Here is a 21,992-nt window from a genome sequence, read left to right on the forward strand (position 1 = left end):
ATCCAACAAGTAAGCCATTTCAACGACTAATAAAACCCTGACCCTAACCACCAACCCCCTGATATCGCTGATATATACGAATTACATCGTCAAAGTTTAATTGACATTGCCATTGATTTCGCCGAAACCGCTGAAATCGTCGACATCGCTGACACCGCCAATTTACTTCCACCCGCTTTTGGCTGCGATTCTAAGCGGGCTCGGTAACCTTCATGTGACGTCACCTGGGATGTTCTAAAAGTGGGTGGTTCGGCGTGGCGATCGCTCAAGTGCTATCTGTCCTTCGATATCATCATATTTAACGCATATACGGAGTGTAGAGGTTGCAGAGCGATTTCTATAATTGCTATTCTCATTTATCAGCTACGACTTTTATGCGAACTCGGTTGGAATGTATTCTGTTTTCGATTTCCAAGATGGCGTCGCAGCTGTGCACCAGTGTACTTTGTAGAAGATACTGCGTAAATTTGCATTATTGCGTTGCGGACCAAAACCCCAGTGAACTATGTGGTGGAAAGTTTGTATTTATTTATTAGTGAGTTGCATATTTTCAGGGTCTCACGCTAACTGTGAATATGGCTAGGCTAATTCTTTTTGACTTGTGCAAACTACACAAAATAGTTGGCTCCTTGGCGGTCAATTAACTACCCCAGCTTTTGGAGTGATTCTAATTCTTAGTTCTATAGATACAGTTTTCAAAGAGTGAATAATAATTTTAGTTCTAGTTGCGCATTAAAAATAATCTGCACTTTCAGAACGACTAGATGAAAACGCGACGTCGTTTGACTTGAATCATGATACGATGTTCTGTTGAGTGATATATGGCATATTGGTAGCATGAACTAGGGGCTGGGTTTTGGGGGCTGTACCCTCCCATTTCAAAGTCAGAACCCTGGAAAGGTGATCCGATTCCAATAAAATATACCGATAGATATAGTTCATTCATTATTGCTTCAGAATTAAATCTATACATTACTTATATTTATAATTGTGTTTTATAGTTACGGTAGTCATCCTGGTTGGAATTGGTGGCAACGTCACGCAGGATTTTCTGTTTAATTCCTTAATTATTCTATATAGAAAAGCTCTCATCACGCAGGATTTATTTCAAAAAATGGACATAGATTCCATATAGGGTAGTCATTAGTTCTATAGTTCTAGTTGCAAGCTTAGAAAAGTAGTTCTTGCGCATTTTCAACAGTATAGTCTTGAACATAATTTGTACAAGTTGCATTATGTCTACTAATACACATATCATTTCTTTTTTAAAATAGGCTATTAGGCGACAGGTATAATGGAAGAGGATGAAATCTGTTCGTCCTTTGCCAATATCAAGTCGAGTCACTCCGAAACATTAGTGGCCATTGAAACTGACGAAAGTTTACCCAGTAATGATGAGATACAAAATACCGAGGTTAAAGATGGTGGAGTTTCACAATCGGATATGGAAGAAGCTTTATCTCTCATAGTAATGATGAACAATGAGAAAGAAGATGAAATAATTGAAGTCGATGTGGAACTGGAAGGAGACTGCCCGCCTCCGGAACTTTTTCTGGCTGAAAATGAACATTCAGGAAATCAATATTTTTCGTCCATTCCTGGTAATGGCGATCATGTTCACGGAGAAATAACGGAAAGTGACAATTTCGATGTTTTTTGTGGAAAATGCGGAAAACACTTCAACGATATCAACACTTTACAGCGGCACCTAAAATTGCACGCAAAGATTAAAAATTTTGTAGACTTTCCATCAAATAATCTCATCGCAAAATCTACGAATACGACTGAAAATTCTGACTGTGAACAGTTTATCGTGGATTGTCGTAAAAAAAGTGAACAGGCGTCGGTTGATACAAATGATGGTGAATCACAACAGAAGAACAGAAGAACCCTGATTAAAAGTGAGATAAATGTTCCGTCCTTTTTATTGAGAGACAACGATAATCTCAATATCGGCGAAATTTGTGAAGATGCCTGTTCTGATATCAATTCATTGAAGGGTCGAATAGATCTTCGTTCGGACTTGTCTGGATCAAAAAATATGCTTGAAAACGAGCAAATATGTGCAAAAAAAGCAGCATCTTCTTTGAAAGACGTGCTCCCTCGTAAGAAGTCTTTCCCTCGTTCTAAACCTAGCTCTCCATCCCCAGAATCCACTGCAAACTATAATAATGATGAAAATGATGATAATCTAAGTTTGAATGATACGAACGATTACGATAACATGGAATTATTTGAAGTGGAAAGTGACGCAGACGACAAGCCGTTGATCATACAAATCATCAAGGAGACAAAATGCTGTAAAGAATGCGGCGAAACATTCTCCGATTCCGCACAGTTGCGGCAACACGAGATGACGCACTCTCAAGAAAAATCGCACGCTTGCCAAGAGTGTGGTGAACAGTTCCGAACATTTTTCTCTATGCTAGGCCATATGAGGATGCGTCACATTAACGGTGATGCTGACTTGCTGGTGTGCAAAAAATGCAGCAAATCTTTTCAAACTGTTGAAGAATTGAATGATCACGCGGAAGAGCATTCGAAAAAGAACGGCAGACGCCAGTATTCCTGTTCTGTGTGTTCAAAAAGCTTCACGCACAAACACAGCCTTAAAAACCACATGCCGTTACATTACGGAATGGGAGAACATCAATGCCAACAATGTGACAAACTTTTTCCGTGTGCATCATCTTTAAACCGTCACGTTAAGATCCATTCTTCGTCGAAATTGTATTTCTGTGATGAATGCGATAAAGGATTTAAAGATTCGTACGCGTTGAAAAAGCACACGCGCATACATTCGTCGGAACGCCCATACGTTTGCCAAGAATGCGGGTCAAGTTTTCGAACACAAAGCACGTTATCTGCGCACACAGTAGTGCATACTAAAATCAAACCGTTCCCGTGTCAAGAATGCGGGAAAAGATTCAGTTTTCGGTCCGATTTAAACCGCCATATGAAGCTACATTCAGGCGTGAAACCACACCGATGTGATATTTGTTCGAAGTCTTTTTTTGAAAAATCAAGATTGATCATACATAAAAGAACGCACACAGGAGAAAAACCGTTCAAATGTTCTGAATGCGGAGAATCGTTTATATCTTCCAGGAATTTAGCGAGGCATATGAAGAATCATAACCCGACTTTTATCTGTACCGTATGCAGTAAGACTTACGTCGACGCGTATACTTTGAAAATTCATATGTACAAACACACTGGTGAAAGACCGCATGCTTGTGAGCAATGTCCCAAAAGATTCCGTACCCCTGCGTTATTAAAAAAGCATGAATTGACACACACCGGTGTTAAACCGTTTATTTGTGACGAATGCGGTCGTGGCTTTACGAGCGCGTTGAACTTGAAAAATCATAAAACGTTGCACACGGGAGACAGACCTTTTCAATGTCCTGAATGTGACAAATGTTTTCCGACTGAATCTACGTTGAAAGTTCATATGCAATTTCACGGAGAAAAGGCATATTTTTGTGAGCAATGTGGACGGAGTTTTCATAGAGTCTACGAGTTGAAACTGCATGAAATCACTCACGCCTCGCAGAAACCATATTCTTGTGAGTTTTGTAGCAAAAGTTTTTGCCACAAAGCCACTTACAAAGCTCACATGAATACGCACACAGAAGAAATGAAATACCCATGCCCCGAATGCGGGAAGATCTTCTTGCGTTCCAACACGCTACGAAAGCACATCAAAACTCATCTAAAAGCACACCAGCGTGTTTATTCCGCGGGTGCGACTGGTTCGACCGGCGTGGCCGGTACCTTCAAACCTTCGGAGTATTTTGAAGAAGCTTACCTCTGCACCGAATGCGGGAACACATATCCGGAGATGGAAACCTTGAAGAAACACTTGATCGAGGTTCACGGAGGTTGGAAGGATAACGATGATGAAACGGAACTTGTGGTAGAAGAAATATCAGTTGTTGAAAATGCGACGTCAATGGCTGGGCAATGATTTAAGAGATAGATTTGATAGCTATCGTACTTGTAATTCTGCCCTTAATTTTAGCTAGAGCTAAGCAAAATCAAAAACCTAGATAGATTATTGAGTACTACAGTAGAATCGGACTTAGCTTATATGTCCGTTTTAACATCTTGGTAAAATCAAGATTTTGTAAGATTTTCTTTTCGTCGTATATTGCCATAATTATGCTAGTCACTTTACGTCAAACATAAGCATAGGTTTGGCTGAAAGAAAAATATAAATCTTACAAAATCGTGAAATTCACTACAAGTAGTCTGATTCCATTAATTGAGCTTGGTGTCATGTATTTGATTTAACCTATTTTGACGTCATATCGCAACAGATGAATTTCCAAGTTTATTCATGTACCTTTTCCTCGATTATAAAGCAAATAATGCATCATAGCAAATAATTGCTATTTCTTGACCCCGACTATTTTATGTTGGTCTTCGATCCCAGAAAATTTATTTCCACATTCTAGTGGTACAATAGGCTGCAGGTTTTGAGCAATATGTCATACCCCTAATTGCGATCTCAAGGCTCTTATTGTGGGGAAAATTATCGACACTACATTTTTCGTGAAATGTGAATGGCGTATATTTTCGGTACTCATAAAGACCGAGTCTCGCTGCTCGACTAGAATCATTACATTTGATACTCGGACTCATGTTTTAATACTCATATTGTTACGCTCAATCTTTATTTCTGCTGAGGTCTTTTTACATTCAAATCAATTCCATGACCTGACATCTAGAGTAAGCTGCTGGCATCTTCAATGTGGCCATTGCTAGCCCCGTTAATCAAGTGGTTTCGGTGTCCTATTTATAACGGAAACATTGCTATATTTCTTTTGTTTCTTTTTTGTATTTATTGTTATTGACGCTTGTTATTCGAAGACTTTGGTGCCAGGTTTTGGTCGGTTGTTGAATGATTTTTGTGAGCTGAAGATATGAATGAATATTTCGTTATCCAGTCTTGATGTAGTACGCGACTACCTCGCTCTGAAATGTGTTTATTTAATGATTGCTGGTATTGTGTCTTTATGCTGTATGTTGTAAGAGTCAATTGCTCTTCTGTAGAGCTCTCACTTCTCAATAGGCCTGAATCTGTATGAAAGATTCGCGATTCGCAACCAATTTTGTTGGCGTTTGCCAGTCTTGTGATTCTGGCGGTCTGCTTTTTGGTTTTGTGAATCCGGTGTTCATTATGAAAGATATTTATTCACTACTTTTGTTTGTGCTTTAGGAATTGCTTCTAACTATAGGATTACTCGATTTGTGGCTGAGAAGACACAGTATACAGTGATGGCTTTTGAAGAGGGTACTACTCTACAGCTTGTGGCCTCCATTTTTGAAACAAGATCAAACGACTCCGATGGAAAACGACCTCAAAATGAGAAGGAAATAGAATTTACCCAGGCCTGTGGCTATGCAGCAAAACAATCGGACTCAATTGGAGATAATTCGTCAATGGTCGAGACGGGGAACCATAACGAAATGGAAGGATCCAAATCTGATTCTAAGGGTAGAAAATTTCAATGCAAGAACTGCCCGAAATGGTTTGCTTGTGCCAAAAATCTTTGGACTCACAAAAAATCTTGCAGGAAACGTTCCAAACAGAAACCGTGCGGCTTTCAGCCTGTTGACGATACTGAATTGACCGGGGCGTTACATGGGCGCACAAAATTTTATTGCGAGTTAGCGGAAAGCGAAAAGGATGATTTGGAATCGGACGGCACTTTTAAACCTAATAATTTCAGTAAGCTTTTCGGGTCTAAAAACGGTAAAGTCGAGAATAAGGAATCTGTGAAGCAGTATTCTTTGAGAGAACGGGATATGAATAAAAGAGCTGCGATCGTTTGTGACAACACAAAGCTAATACAGGATTTGAATGCAAAAGCACAAATAGCAAAGAAAATCGACTTGAAATGCTCAATTAAAAAAGCTGCCTCCAGAAAACGAAAATTTGGTTCTCAAAAAATCAAAAAAGTCGGAAAACGCGTGAAGAAACAATGCACTGTTTGTAATAAGCTTATGGATCCAAACGCCTTGAAATATCATATGCTAGCTCACAGGGGAGAGAGACCGTTTGCGTGTCAATTTTGTGAATACCGCTGTAGGACCTCTGCGTATTTAGTCACCCATGTTAGAAGACGACATTGTTCTGTAAAGCCATTCGAATGCGAGCAATGCGGCGAAGCATTTGCTCTCAAATCGCTCCTAAACCGCCATTCGCGGACTCACACGGACAATTTTTGTTGTGCTGTTTGTGGTAAAGGTTGTGAGAGTAGTAACGCTTTGAAAATTCATGAGATCTCTCATAAAAGAAAACCGTACGCTTGTGATAAATGCTATAAGAGTTTTAAAACTGTTTCTTCTTTGAAAATACATTCCCACCTGATTCACGATCGCGAGCCAAACAAAAAGGTTGATTCTGAATTCTGCTTTGAGTGTCCAGAATGTGATTGCCGGTATCGCACTAAATACGCGTTAACCAACCATATGAAATCTCACTGTGATGAACCACAGTTCCATTGTAAACGGTGTTCTGGAGTGTTTAGAACACGATATATGTTGAGAAAGCATCAACTCCTTGAGCACAGTGGAGAAAATGTGGAAGTGTGCTTTGTGTGTGGCAGTACGTTTACGTCGGAACAAAAGTTGAAGATGCACATGCAAATTCACTAAAATTTGATGGTGGACGTTAAGCGTCTTTGTTATAGAATAATCGCTATCGTCATAGGCGCAGAGTTGGACAGCTGGAAAGTTTCCAGCTTTTTCATATTAGTTAGGAATTAGAATTATAGCTACACAATTATTTTCAAAAAATTGGAATTACTGAATTCACGAAAGCTTGGAAATTGAAATAAGTTCAGTTCACATCAAATAATAATTTATTCTCATAAGCTTGAAAATGACAAATGTCTGTACACCAAGCATTTTGGCTCATTTGGCACGATACAGTTCTGTAGCATTTTCAGGAAACCATAAATTGCATTTCCTGTTAGTTAAATAGGCAACTGGAATTATCTAGTTGTCCAAGTCTGCATAGGTGGTCGCAGTAGACTTGCTGCTAATACGGTAGTTCACTGTGAAAGAACTGTCAATTTATTTTGTCTGAATGTATTTTGCCGGAATGTACTGCGGACTAGAGCCCTGGCCGATGATTGATTAGCCAATAATATTGAGTCGATATCATACTTTGAAAGAAGTATCAGCCATTAATGGTTGTAAACGATCCACTTGATTATTGCATTAAAAATGTTGATCTATTTCTTGTAACTTACAGGTGTTCAGATGCAGCCTTTCTCGTTTATTTCATGTCCATGCATAACAATAGCTGTAAATTAATTATGTTCCCCCCATTCGATATGCCTACATTGCTTATACGTTCAATTAAAAGATGCTATCTTTTTGTTAACAGCTTACTCATAATGATACATGTAGGTAAATATGGCTTGATTTACCCCGTGTTTGATTTTATGCCCACCGGATATCGCTAATTACCAATACGTTCAATTTAATCATGCAGTCTTTTTCTCAGATTACTTGTAATGATATCTGCTGGCAGATGTGCGTGGGTTTACCACAAATGAAATATGATTACGAAATTGACAGCACTGACCAGATATGTCTGCAGATGTATTACGTTAAACCATGTTATGTTTGTTGTTAACAGCTTACTTGTAATGATACCTATCGTTAAGATACGGCTTGATTTACTGTAGTAGCTAAGATGAGCGATTTGTCTGAGAAAATGCGAAACTCTGAGGATAAGAACGTTTTGGAAAATGCAACTGTTTCGCAATCGGAGAAACGTGTTGAAAATAATTTGGACGATAAGTCTGCAATTGGTAACTGTGAGGGTGGTGGTGAATCCAAACCAATGTCTGATAACGTAGAATTGTTGTCAGACGTCGCTTTAAACACGTTAAGCGTCATTGTGCAACAAGACGACATCAGCGACGATGACGTGGCGGAAATTGAAGTCGACGTTTGCTCCGACAATGAGGGGGAGAGAAAATCTCTCACAAGTTCGGGAAGGTTGTCTGAAGTTCTCTCCTATGAAATGGGTTGTGATGATAATAAGCAGAATGGAGAGGAAACAGTCGATATTGACAACGTCCAAGGAATTGACGTGATATGTGGTAATTGTGGGAAACATTTTCAGAGTTTGAAGGCGTTGGGGATGCATTTGAGCACCCAACATGGATTTTCTGACAAAAACTCGACTACCAATATCGAAGTTATACAGGACGACGTAGACAAAAAGGATTTAAATCCGGATTCAAATATGCTTGGAAAAGTTGTGAAAGATAGACATCAATGTGGTAGCTGCGAAAAAAATTTCACAAGCGCCAGAATATTGCATCGTCACAGTAGAGTGTGTCAAAATGAACCCGTAATACAGCTACAGCCGTTGGTTGATCATCTAGTCGATCATCTAGTTGGGGATGGTGATAAGAATCTTTCTTGCAAGTTATGCGAAAAAAGTTTTATGAGACCATCATTGCTACGCGCACACATACAAACGAAGCATGGTTCCAGAGCGAAAACGGATGATGACTTTACAGATTACGGTAGCGATGATTCTGCCGAAAATTCTGACGATTCCGAAAGTGCTAAAGGTTCTTTGAAAGTAGCGATCGGGCATCGGTATTATCGTGGTGCGGCAAACGGCGCTAATTCGGGATCGAAAACGTGTCCGCATTGCGGCAAAATTCTCTCCAACCCTAGCAATAAAAGGAAGCATATCAGAAAAATGCATGCCGATCTTTGCAGCGAGGAGGATATTAGCGAAAGTGGGACCGTGGTAGTCATTACCGATCAAAAACCGGGTGGGAAAAAAGAATCAAAACGTCAGGTAGATTGCACGGTGTGCCACAAAACTTTATCCAGCCAGCACGCGTTAATGGAGCACATGCGTACGCATACTGGAGAAAGGCCTTTTCAATGTCAAGCGTGCGATCGCGCGTTTACGACGCCTCGAAATTTGAAAAAACACATGCTCACTCTGCACAGCTCGGAAAGGCCTTTCAAATGCGACGAATGCGGGAAATCTTTCGCGTTGAAGTCGTCCCTCAAGGCGCACGCTCAGTTTCATTCCGGGATATTCAGATACAGGTGCGCTTCGTGTGGAAAAGGGTTTCAAACGCCTGCAGCCTTAAGAAGGCATGAAATAACTCATACTAACGAAAGACCGTACGCTTGTGATCAATGCAGCAAAAGATTTAACGATACGTCTGCGTTGAAAAAGCATTTGTTTTACCACACTGGATTAAAACCGCACGTTTGCGATCAATGTGGGGCCGCGTTCGCTACGACAAGCGCACTACGGTATCATGGCTTGGTACACACTGGCGTGTCTGCGTTTATGTGTCACGAATGCGGGAAAAGCTTCAGGACTAATTCGAGTTTGCAGCGTCACCAGAGGATACATTCTGGCGACAAGCCGTATCATTGCGATTTATGCACGCAGAATTTCGCGGAACGTTGGCAGCTTGTGTCGCACCATAGAGAGCACACCGGAGAAAAGCCATATCAATGTACGCAGTGCGGAAAAAGGTTTGTGTCTTCCAGAAAACTTACAAGGCACATGCACATTCATAACCCATCGCATCTGTGCAATGATTGCGGAAAGAGTTTTACGTCGTCGTCCTTTTTGAAGATACACTCGTACAAGCACACGGGTGAACACCCCCACCAATGCGAACAGTGCCCGAAAAAGTTCTCCACTCCCGCTCTGCTACGTAGGCACCTGTTTTCACATACAGGAATCAAACCTTTCGTGTGTGATTGGTGTGGAAAATGCTTTACTACGATGGTAGCTTTGCGGAATCACACTTCTCTGCACACAGGCATTAGACCGCACGTTTGTGATACTTGCGGAAAAGGATTCCCGAATAAAACAGCTTTGAAGATACACGCACAATTCCATAGCGACGATAAACCTTACCAATGTGATTTGTGCGGACGTAAATTTCATAGAGTTTACGAATTGAACCATCACCGCGTTATACACAATGAGACCAGGCCGTTTCAGTGTAGCCATTGCGATAAAGCGTACCATCATAAGTCTGCATTGGATGCGCATTTGAACACGCACACGGAAGAAAAGTGGTACCATTGTGAGGAATGCGATAAGAGTTTTCTGCGTGAAGCCACCCTGCGTAAACACAAGAAGACTCACGCTCTGATCAAACCGCATTTGTGTACGGAATGCGGGAAAAGGTTCGTCAGGAAGGAGCATTTGAGGAGACATCTGCAGACTCACACGATGAAGCTGGACGAATCTGCGACACAGGAAATGGTGGATTTTCATGACAATCTCAACGCGAGCGGTATTATGAATCTGGAGGATGCGACGATAGTGGCTGAGCATGTTGAGATGTCGAGCACGGTGTGAGCAGAGGTGGTCTAAGTGCACGGTACTCCAGTAGAGCTAGATGTAATCTGTGAATTTTTACTCGATCATAAGTAGAAGTAGCAATTTTAAGAGCCATTAAATCTACTTTGAGTAGAAATTGAAGCTTTGGAAAGTCTCAAGTATTCAGAAGGGAAGGTAAAAATAACTTTTCTCCTGGATTCCGGGGATTCACTGATTAAATTACTAGGTTGCCTAAAAAACGCTGCGCACCAAATTTGTCTCAATTCCAACTGGTTGATGTGAACGTTCGCGAGTTTGAAAATTTTGAATTTATCACAATAAAAATTGAAAATATTGGTTGAAAATGTTGGATTCTCCAAAATAGCCCGGACGGTGGATAATCCCATAATTATGAACTCTAATAACTTCTCTTCCATGGGTCGGAAATTTTGTCAAATTTGTTTGTCGTTTTCGTAGGCAACTCGCAAGTTGTATCCAAGGGACTAATGCAAAATAACTCGTCACACTACAAAAGGTGCGGTTTTTGAAAATATATTCAGTTCCCCGTCATCTCAAAACTACTTTCTACTTTAAAAAATACAAATCGTAAAACTAAGTAATTTTTCTAAAAAACATTTTTGTGTAGTAATGGAAGTACCGTACTTTAAAACATAAGTAGTACAAGTAGTCAACAGAACTACTTGAGTGCTCGGAAAAAGTAGGAGTGCTCGTTACTGACTGCCTCTGACCCACACTCGGCGTGAGAGCACATCTGTGTGCTTCCTGAGCAAGACAATTAATAGGCAATTATGAAGCCTCCAAGAAGTTGCGTTGAATGACTATCATGTTGGTGCGACTCGACCCCTCAAGCTTTGTATATGTGACTATACAAATATTATAGCTTACAGAATGACCGATCGCGTGCCACTGCTTATTTTTCTGCACGGTATGATTTTTGAGATGTTCGGGTCTTGGTTTTACGGGATTCGTATCCGATCCTACGTGATACAATGGTGTTTAGATCTTGCTACCTTTATTTATGTGGAAATATGGGTCTAAATAGTCCCATGTCATCGATATTTTGCTAATTCTACCTCGGCAATGCATTAATGATTCTTTGAATTTGTGCTGCAATGCAGATACATACAAAATATCGTATTAAACAAGACTTTCATACTAGAAATTTAGATTTGAATCAGGACCCGATTCTGTTTCAGAGAGCATTGTGTGGTTAAAATCCACAATTCTGAAACCTACATCTCCATTTTATTTATCATGCGTAATCATAGTCAATTTTCTACTGTTGTGTTGCAGGTTGGATGTTTTATGCTGTTTCTAGCTTGTGTTTCTTGAGTGATGTTACATTCTTTAGAAAAACCAGCTGGCTTGCTTGTTGGTGATACATGCACAGGTCAATTGTAATCGATTTAAAGTACTATCTGCGCTGAACAGCCCATGCCCTAAAGCTACTCGTAGACAGTAGAAAATTACATTTAGCATGCAAAATCATGTCGTTGAATCAATCATTGAGCTCAACAGCCTGGATTTTTGTGTTATTTTCTTGTGGTTCCAGTTCTAGGAATGCTGCTGTCTGAATCGTCAACAATTTTGATAATGTTAACCTGTTATCCTTAATTGTATTGTGTTTATTTTGTTATGAGTGGTATACCAACTTTGTATGGTGGGTATCCCTTGACAATTGGTTTATATTGTGTAATTGTTACAGTAAACATACACCATCTCCGGATTGATTCATTTGGGTTGTAAGCGACTTTATTCAGCCATTTATTGCCCAGCATTCGAACTCCTCGCAAATTTTGTTTATCGAGCCGGTAGCTTAGTGAAATTTTTATTGTTATTTGTAATTGGTGTCCTGTGTTTGCAAGTCAGAATTTGTGAATACTTTGGTAACATTTTGCGTCTTTTTTCCAGATTGTTTATAACTAGCAAAGGTTTAGGCTGCTATGCCAGCGACTGGCAACTTTACGACTGGATTACTTCAAATCGGAACTGCAGCTTGGATTTACCGTAAATTCAAACTAGTTGAGATTTTGAAGTTGATGGTGGCCTACACGAGAAAAATTTTAACAAACCAATTTTTTTTTTATCCTTGTTATTTTAATGCTTAGCTGTAAGTGCTGTGTTGCTAATCCTTTTTATCTAGAACTGAAGAGGGCTGGAAGATTAGTTGGATAGCTAGAAAATGTTTCTGTTTTTCCAAATAAGATTAAAATTAGAATTACGGAATTTGCAAAAACTTGGAATATGAATTAAATTCCGAATTGTGAAGAATTACAACAAAAATCGAAAGATCAGTTAATATCAAATCAGAGTTCATTGTCATAAGCACGAGAATGGCTGACTCTAGTTTTGTCCAAATTGACTAAAAGTACCGTTATAGCTGCACAGTTTTGTCCAAATTGACTAGATTTAGATTTCTAGCTACACAGCCTTTTTTCCAATGAGATTACAATTATAGCTAAACAGTTTTTTCCTTGATTCAGATTAAAATTACAGTACTGAATTTGCGGATACTTAGAAATTGAATCAATGCCATTCACCATGCTTGTCTACAGTTCTGTAGCATTTTCAGAAAAACCAGAAATTAGGTTGGAATGAAAATGAAAGCATAGAAAATTGCACAAATTAGATTATAATTTGATTACCTAATTAGAACACTGGAATTATCTGCTTCTCCAAGTTTGTTTGGAAGGACAATGTGAATGATTTTTACCAAATTTGAGCGATTTTCATGCGCAATCTTGTAACTGACTTTTTGTCATTCTATCACAGGACTATTGTAGTTCGGTCTCTCTATTTTTTGCTACGGAAATGAGTGAGCCGTCGGGCGCTTTCATACATCTGATTACTTTCAAGTCGCGACAGCAAATCGAATTACTCCTGCAAGTGACCGGGAACGGTTAATTTCGGATTACGTAAAAGAAAAACCGTCGTATCAACATTTTTTAAGTGACTGTGTCATGCTAACGAGTGCAAACATCCGAAAACGTTACGCGAGCCTTAAGCAAAGTTCTTCTGCATTGTCTGATGTCGGGGAGCCTGATTTTCGCGGGGCTTCCGTTAAGAAGACGTATGCTTTACGGAAACCGCACGTTTGTAGGAATTGTAACAAGCATTTTGCGTTGTCTGAATATTTAAAGAATCACATCCGGACGCAGTATGCGTGCGGCCGTTTTTTCGCGCGCGCCAGGAATTTGAAGATGAGAGAACGCGTGCTGACCAGCGAAGGCACTTACGCCTGTCCGACGTGCCACAGATGCTTCAACCGGTTTCGATTATGGCGCAGGCACGTGGAAATACACAGATGCGGGGAATCGCACACTTGTCACATCTACGAAGGTTGCCGTCCTAAGCTGAGAAAGTCGAGAGAGGAAATCCAACGTCATATTTCAAGATCTAGGCATTCGTGTAATCGTTGCCGTAAAAACAGCGCCGATATACTGAAATTGGCAAGGCCGTATCGATGTGTCGTGTGTAATAAGTCATACTGTTCCGCGCTGGAGTTGGAGCGTCACAAGGTGGTACACATCGGCGAAAAGCAGCACGTCTGTACTAAATGCGACGAGCGTTTCACTACATTCAGCGCGCTGATGCTGCATCTGTCTTATTTCCACGCGGTGCACGCACAAAACGTATGCGAAATGTGCGGGATACGTTTTTTCCACGCTGAGCACCTGCAAATGCACATGAGCATTCACACTTATCAGAAGAGTCACACATGCGGCCAGTGCGGGAAGACGTTTTCCACGGTGAAATTGCTGAAGAGGCATGAAAAATTTCATGCGGCCGCCCAAAGAGAGTCTGGATAAAGGGTTTTTTAGCAGAACTACACGGGTGGTCAAAGTAATCGTTGGTCCTCATGTGGAAGTAGAATTACGTCATAAATTACCAATGAACAGTGTGTATTCTGGGCCTAGTTTTGGTTAAAATTCGAAAATATCAAGTTGAACTGTAAGTAGTCATAGTTGGTAGGCCTACTCAAGTGGAAGTGACGTCATAAATTTCTGCCAAGTACAAGTACAGATTTGGAAGCACTTCAAAAGGTGAGAATTCTAGGCTTAGTTCTGCCTTGAAACTGCCAAGTAGAAGTAGTCTAAATCATAATGATTTGACCAAGTTAGCAAAACCTCCCTACGTACTTCTTACTGACCACCTCTGCAAATAGATTGTGTGTGTTTGTGAAAAGTTGAGAGATCTGCTCATCGTAAAAAGCTACAGCAAGTGAACTGTTTTTCTGGTGTCATCCTCCCCGGTACCTGGCACTTCATTCTATCTTTCTTTATGCTTAAAATTCACTATAATAGAGTGATATTTTTCTCAACAGTATTGTATATTTTTGTACATATGCCCTTCGAATTGATACGGCTTAACGCTGTCCGATTGTATATAAATGTATCTCGTCAGTTACAACGCCTAGTTTTGAAATCACACGCGTGGAGACAAATCTCTCGAGACTGTGCAGTTTTTCGTGCTTGCGTTAGATTAGCAAGGTGAAAAACTGATGCCAAGCATCGTGTTATTACTAATTTTAGAACGCAATGTCAGAAATTTGATTATTTATTCTGAATCAACCAAGTTTGTATTGGATTTCCTTGACTGGATGGAAAATTGTGGAAGTGTAGTTTGATATACATTACTCAACGTCAATTAGGAATGAATCTTGATGTGTATATAGAGATTGAAATACCCGAATGGTTCTACTTTGATAACGCACACCCACCAAAGTTTCTTGATGGGAAATATCAGTCACTTTACACTTTTTGGCGAATGATAAAAACTTTGAATTCCATTTCTAACGAAGTGATTCTACTCTTTTATTGTACTTACCATTTTTTCTCTTTGGCAATCCACTGTCGAATCTTATCTTTTGAAATTATTTACAAACCAAATGATTTTATTGATATGTTCTACTTGAGTTGTCTCCTCGTATGTTATGTTTGAGTCATTTGTAAAATATGTGAATCGGATCACTTTATTTTTGGGCAATGTTGTTACTAGTAACTAGTATGTATAAAAAAATAAAAGTCAATACAATGCTTTTTGGCATGTGTGTCTCTCAGTGTGGTACCTAGTTTGCACAGAAGAAAGCACAGAAGAAAAGGACACAGACTCACATAATTTTATTATCAGTCTGAAAAATGATGACTGTAAAATGTGCCTGCAGATCAGCAGTTCTTCTACAAAATATAGCTATTTTTTCGGCCAAATCAGTCTAAAATTAGAACTGAATTTGTGAATCAATCACCGTCACTTCATTCTGATAAGTAGTTCGACTCGGTAATACCATAAATATATAGCAATGAAATTTGAAACAATTTGGACTATCAGCATTTCGCACTAATTTGTGTGTACTTAGACAAATTTCTTCCCACAGAGGACAGCCGAAGAATGGAGACACAATTTTCTAATCTGCAACCATCGCAGTAAAATGCACCTACATAGAACAGCAGCATAACACGTGCCGGCAACCGCAATGAGAGTGCACAATAAGAACTAGTTGTCAGTTGCTCAGCACAATCCACCCATTTCCCAGCGCACGGCAATAGACCTATACAGAAGAGACCGGCAGACATGATATTTTCAAATCTGTTCACAGATTTGAGATTCAAAACCAAAATTAAATTCGTCTCGTGTCTAATTCCAAGTGCAAATCCAGTAGTGGCTGAAATTTGCTCGAAAGCTCCTGAAAATTCATAAGTATCAAAAGTCTCACATCCAGCTTCCAAATATCTGAAAATCGTCAAATCCCGGTGTTTCAAGCCAAACTCCACGCTGGCCTCCGCAAGCTAGTTAACCTCCATACAAACATCGTCCTTATTTTGAGCATCAACTGATGTCTGCTGGTCATTTTCTGCGGATTCGTTTACCGCATTTTCTGATAAAACATCGTCTTTTGTTGAGATCTGTGATTCGGCAGATTTGTCGACATCTACTGAAGACCCGGCAGATATTTCAGTATCAACCGATGACTCGGTAGTTTTATCGATATCGGCAGAAACAGTCTCTTCATCTTGGTCGAATTTTAGTTTTTTGGTTGGGCTTTCGGGGACGGCAGGTTGGTCGTCATCGTCTGAAGATTCGTCGATCTTTCTCTTGATGTTGATTGTGATCGTGGGAGAGGAGGATATGATTGTGGCCGATACTTGAGGTTTGGGCTCTTCCGAAGATAAATCACTTTTCTCTCCTGATGAAAAGGAACACTGTTCTAGGGCGGAGTTAAAAATTGAAGAAAAAAATCGATCCCAAAAATGGCCTCGTGTTACTTTGTTCTGTTCGCTTTTGAGGTTATACGGAAACAGCTTCCGAGCCCAAAACTAGCTTGCTGGTATTAGCGGCTATCAAGATAGGGAGAAGTTAACTATTTTCGGTGGGTTTGGTGAAATTGCATAACCACTAGAACGCGAAAGAACCTTAAGTTATCGTATAAAATTTTGAATCCAATGCAAATAGGTTACTTTTTTCAAATTTCACTGATATTGAAAATATTAGGTTACCTAAAATTAGGGTTACCATATTTCAGAAACCCAAATTCCGGACACTCTTTAGCGCCCACTAGTGAATTTCAAAATGAGTTATGACGTCACACTAGCAAAGCTTTGCTCAGAGACCAGAGGTGCTGGTCACGATCCGGTTCAGGAGTGTGTGGCTGTGTGTTGTGTAACCGGGACCGAAAGACCATGTTTACAGCCTCCTATCGCCCAAATATACAATGATTTGGAGCCTACACTATAGGGTAATCGATGCAACTTCTGAGGGAGGGGGGTGAATCTGTTTATATTTGCACCTGGTCGTTAAATTATTTTAATGAATTCTGTCAATAATATTGGTCGTTCCATGTATTACTATATACGTATATAGCTACTGCTCTCCGCCCACATGATCAGAGTTAGCGTTAGAGCTGGTGGAGGATGATAATGATGAGTTCGAAAATACAGGGAGCGTAATTGCACAATGCACGTGGTTAAGTCATGTTCATGTCCTACCGATAAAATGGTTTATCAGCCTTATGCCGGTGCGCACCCCGGAGCTTTATAAACACCCAATATCCAGTGGTTTCAAACCTGTTATGGTCGCAACTCCATCTCCAATTTGAAAATGTTCCGTGGCCCAGATCAAAATTTGACGAGCTGATTACTAAAAGAAGTCAGCACTTTGGCCCAGACTTACTCACGGGCTATAATTCGGAAGATGATTACATTCAACATATTTCGCAAACCCCAGAATAAAGACAGACGACCCCCCCCCCCCCCCGTTTGGAACCCTTATCTTTGAATAAAGCATTTAAACGGCCTTAACGATCTCTAGGAATATACCGTTCTCCTATAATTGCGATTACAATTAGGCTTATTCCAGTAAATGAAGGTTGTTTTTATTTATATATATTTTATTGCAGTTTTTGCGAGGGTGGTAGTCGCCTTCATATTAAAATCAATAAATGTGATACTAAATCACGCGCAGCGCGAAGAAATATACTATGCATCAGCATAAATATTCCCAGAAATATTGTTTTTATGCTGATTTACGAAAAAAATTATGTGCCTACGTCAAGTCTTCAAAATTCCGGACATTTGACATATTTTAGAAATTCCTCCCGGACGCTAGTTTGAACAGTGAAATTCCGGACATGTCCGGGAAATTCCGGACGTATGGCAACCCTACCTAAAATGCTCTGCACATCAAATTTGGCTCCTGTCAACAAAAGTAATGCTCATTTACATGCTTTGGTCCTAATAATTGCCTGGAGTCAAGAGGTCTCGCCGTATATTTGAATAAAACAAGTCACAGCAACATTGTAAATGAGAGGCAATAAGAAGTAACACCAGATAACATGAGGGACGAGCGAAAAATAAATTGTCACTTCTTGGCGGGTGAAGGAGCATTATACGTTATTATAGCAAGAAATACTATACCTTCTGTATCTTTGCTGTCCGTCTTGGGTGCGGACATAGCGGTGAAATCTGGGGCGCCTGGAATCTTAGGAGGCCCTGTTGCTATCGGCGACGGGGGTAGGTTGCTCCAATGAGGCTTCACTCTGATCAATCAAAATAATGTGATTGATTGATAGAAAAGTTTGACGTTGGTGTTAATTGAGGGCTGCCCTATTTTGGGGAGACCAATTTCCGATTCAAAAAGAGTAGTGAGTAGCAAGGAAATGTATGAGGTAAGTAATTTGAAAGCAACAAACAAGCGTATCAAATCAGCAATCAGAAGTAGAATTCTATTCAATTACAAGTATCAATTTCAAAAACATGCCAAAACTACTTCAAGTGGAAGTACGAAACCAAATGTGTGAAAAGCAGTTCCAAAAAGTACATTCAGACGAGGGGTCGCATACTTTTGGCAGTTAATCAAAGGTGACTACATTTTACTGAAGTTACCATACGTAGGATTTGTCCTCCTTTTTCAAGAAATCAAAAATATCATCCGAGGACGCCCAAATGGCCTCTTCGTCAAACTATAATTCTCCTTTATAATATAACTCTTAATTAAAATGGGCTTTCATCACTGGACTCAAATCATAACAATTAGTACTCCAATTATTGTGTCAAACCCTATCTAGGTCCTGGTGGCCATTCTGGTAATAGATCCGGCCTAATACAAAAATAAGAGACCAAACCTGTCCGCTGCTGCTAATCCATTGGAGGGTCCAAAACCAACGCCGTTAATAACCATGGAGTCATTCGATTGAGACGACCTTCTGCATGACAAAAACACTTGTGTAATATGATAAAAAATATGCCAGGAACACTACAATGTTGCAAAATATACTCGAGTCACAGCTGAAAGACAATACCTAATAAGACTCCTTTTTTCGGAAATCAAAACTGTGCGATAGCCAGGGTTGTAATGACTCGAGTCACGATTTTTGGTGACTCGACTTGACTCGAGTCATTTGTCTGACTCGAGACTCGGATGGTGAAGACAGGCATTCCGGTGTGACTTCGAAAACCACCAGGCTATAGTTAGCACATTATTGATATTTCGCCTATCAGTAGTGGACTAGTGGTACTTGATAAATTGGGCCAGAATATGTCAAAAGTGTTCAACATGAAATTAATTTCTTAACAAGTAACAACCCTTTGAAATTATTTACGTGTCTTCAGTTTGGAATTTAAACATATGATTGAAACAGTGAATGTTCAGAAATATGCTATCATTTTTACCTGTTTGGATAATTCCAGGAAGTAACGACCATCAAGTTCTTTTCCAAACCTCTCATAAACTTTTCACATTTTTTGTAATTTTTCGTCGGTTCCGCCAGTAACTCGCAAAGCCTTTGAATGGTGAATGGTGGTCTGCAATATAGAAGATAATATCGATAAATGCATACTCTATAGTTGGGTTGTTCAAAAAATGAATTTGGCTCTATTCCAAATAGTAGATGTGAACGCAGGAGTTTGAGAACTTTGAAATTTTTTAGAAATTTCACTCTCAAGCTCATGAAATTATTGAGTTGTCGACAAAAACGACGTAAAATTTGACACAACTCCAACCCGTAGACGCTAAGTTACCGGTATTTCAGTTTTTCATTCATAATTCTGGGATTACCCACCGTGCAGGCTATTTTTGCGAATCCAACATTTTGAGCTGCAATCACTTCGCTTCTACAGGTTGGAAGTGAGCAAAAATTGTTCAGCATCGTTCTTTCAGACAACTTAACAATTTCATGGGGTTGAAACTAAAATTTTTAAATAAATTCTAATTTTAAAAACCAATGTGCATTCACATCTACCAGTTGGAATCGGGTCGAAGTTTTTAGGCAACCTACCACTTTAATCAATTAATCCCTGTAATACGGGAAACAAATTATTGTTTTTGAACATCCCTAATGTAGGCTACATAACATACATTTACAACAATAGAATATATTTTCAAATCAAGAGAAGAACTACTATTCATAGCACAAAAACCAATCCCATCTTCATTAAATAATAGTAACAGTCCTATAAAAGTAGAAGTTGATACAATTTAAATCCTAACCCGTCAAAATCCTCTGCCAGTTGAATCAGACGTTTTTTCATCTCATCAAAATCGTCGTTGGTCGCGTTGTTGTTGATTTTTCCGGGACTGTACGGGCACAGTTCGTAAAACTTGTCGAGAGCCATTTCCAATTTTCTCACAAATATCTTACTCGCTTTGTCCCACGAGACCCTGCAGCAAAATAAATAGATGGTAATAATTCCATGAAAAAATTCCATGAAAAAAAATGAGGAGGTAACATCATCCCATTTAGCCAGACTTGTGCAAATTACTGGTTTTTCAAAATGCGCAACTAGAACTATTCACTTTTCAAATCTTGCAACTAGAAATCGAACAAACGACCTTTAAAAATCCACAACTAACAATCTAATAATACACAACTGTTTTAACTGATAATACGAATTGCTGCATTGCAAGTGACGATAGAATCGGCATTTCAAAAGGACGGGGCTTTGAATTTGAAATGGGGTGGGTTTCGACCCCCAAAAACCCACCCTCGTCTACAGCACTTTAGAAGTGATGACTCTGAGCTAGAAACGGCTATAAGAAAATTACACAACACTGACAACAGAACACCGGTATAACGACAACACATGTTTTCAAGTTCTTCAACAACTATTTTGTTTAAATGCAAAACTACAACTAGAACTAGTATCTTTTCAAATTCGGCAATTAGAACTGGGGTAAGAACTACTCACTTTTCAAAATCAGCAATTAACACTAAAACTAGTAAAAAAGACAGTAATTAGTTGACCGTCAACTAACTAGATTGGCAGTTTATATAAGTCGCACTGTGTTTTATATATCGCATTGTACATTCTGTTAGTGTCTTGGACGGATGAAAATATAATCTGACGATCAATCAATCTATAATTATAAATAATTATTGATTGATTGAAGTAATCTAGTCTGGTGGCAATGCAGATCAATTGACGACAGCATATTCACTGAAGCTCACTTACAGTGTGTTTCCCGTCTGGGCGACGTGTGTGATAAAGTTGTCAAGGGTCTCATTCCATAGGCCGTCTTCATTCTGGAAGTCTAAAATGAGGACAAAATAGCATAAGAGGTGGGGTCCTTAAACTGGGGTACGCAAGAGTACAGAAATTCGGGGGTATGGCAGCAACTTTATTTTTCTGGCACTAATACAGAGCATCCCGAGCGGGCCAAGTTGATAAAATGTGGCATCTCGAGTTCGAGTTGTAAAGTTGACATACCTTCAACAGCTTGTATCAATAATTCACTGCCGGCGCTATCTATTTCAGCCATTTTAACTTTCCCTTGATGATAGCAATAAAAACTTAACGTCCAACACCAGCAGTCGTGAATCTTCGCGCTGCAGGACGAAAGCTACAATATACAATACAGTCAGATACGCAACGATCTCGATTTTATAATGTAAATACAATCGGGCCACTACTACACACAATACTCAACTCGTCCTGGCGAAATTTCGGCGAAATCTCTGTGATCACGTGAAACACTATTACTGCGAACTCGAAATACTAACCCTCAACTCGCCGCTGGGCAATATTCCACTATTCAATAATCGAAATGTTAGGTTATTCTAAACAAATATAATATATCTAATACCTATACATCTTCTATTCACAGTAAGACCGGCTAACGAGAATCAACTTGACAC

At 39.6% G+C, this 21,992-nt stretch overlaps 3 protein-coding genes across 3 annotated transcripts; 2 read left to right on the top strand and 1 right to left on the bottom strand.

The window, feature by feature from the left end:
• Positions 1 to 1,274: 1,274 nt before the first annotated feature.
• Positions 1,275 to 5,227, top strand: LOC145440638 (uncharacterized). Its single transcript, XM_080318333.1, has one exon. The coding sequence runs from the start codon at positions 1,295 to 1,297 to the stop codon at positions 3,968 to 3,970; it is 2,676 nt and encodes an 891-aa protein (XP_080174459.1). The 5' UTR covers positions 1,275 to 1,294; the 3' UTR covers positions 3,971 to 5,227.
• A 2,468-nt stretch (positions 5,228 to 7,695) lies between these two features.
• Positions 7,696 to 10,523, top strand: LOC145440639 (uncharacterized). The gene has a single exon (XM_080318334.1). It carries the CDS (start codon positions 7,715 to 7,717, stop codon positions 10,382 to 10,384), a length of 2,670 nt encoding a protein of 889 aa, XP_080174460.1. The 5' UTR covers positions 7,696 to 7,714; the 3' UTR covers positions 10,385 to 10,523.
• A 5,397-nt stretch (positions 10,524 to 15,920) lies between these two features.
• LOC145440685 (serine/threonine-protein phosphatase 4 regulatory subunit 2-A-like) lies at positions 15,921 to 21,766 on the bottom strand. The gene is made up of 7 exons (XM_080318412.1): positions 21,565 to 21,766; positions 21,310 to 21,388; positions 20,348 to 20,518; positions 19,531 to 19,662; positions 18,984 to 19,064; positions 18,277 to 18,398; positions 15,921 to 16,550 (listed from the first exon to the last, which is right to left on the bottom strand). Exons 1-7 carry the CDS (start codon positions 21,614 to 21,616, stop codon positions 16,153 to 16,155), a joined length of 1,035 nt encoding a protein of 344 aa, XP_080174538.1. The 5' UTR covers positions 21,617 to 21,766; the 3' UTR covers positions 15,921 to 16,152.
• Positions 21,767 to 21,992: the final 226 nt, after the last annotated feature.

This window comes from Botryllus schlosseri, chromosome 6 (assembly GCF_051294905.1).
Source record: "Botryllus schlosseri isolate E-star chromosome 6, Bs_hap1, whole genome shotgun sequence".
Taxonomy (NCBI): domain Eukaryota; kingdom Metazoa; phylum Chordata; class Ascidiacea; order Stolidobranchia; family Styelidae; genus Botryllus; species Botryllus schlosseri.

Coding starts and splice junctions, on each gene's coding strand:
- LOC145440638 (XM_080318333.1), top strand. CDS start 1,295: ATGGAAGAGGATGAAATCTGTTCGTCCTTTGCCAATATCAAGTCGAGT.
- LOC145440639 (XM_080318334.1), top strand. CDS start 7,715: ATGAGCGATTTGTCTGAGAAAATGCGAAACTCTGAGGATAAGAACGTT.
- LOC145440685 (XM_080318412.1), bottom strand. CDS start 21,616: ATGGCTGAAATAGATAGCGCCGGCAGTGAATTATTGATACAAGCTGTT. Junction 19,663..20,347: donor CTGGCAGAGGATTTTGACGG/GTTAGGATTTAA, acceptor TCTATATTGCAG/ACCACCATTCACCATTCAAA. Junction 18,399..18,983: donor GGATTAGCAGCAGCGGACAG/GTTTGGTCTCTT, acceptor TTGATTGATCAG/AGTGAAGCCTCATTGGAGCA.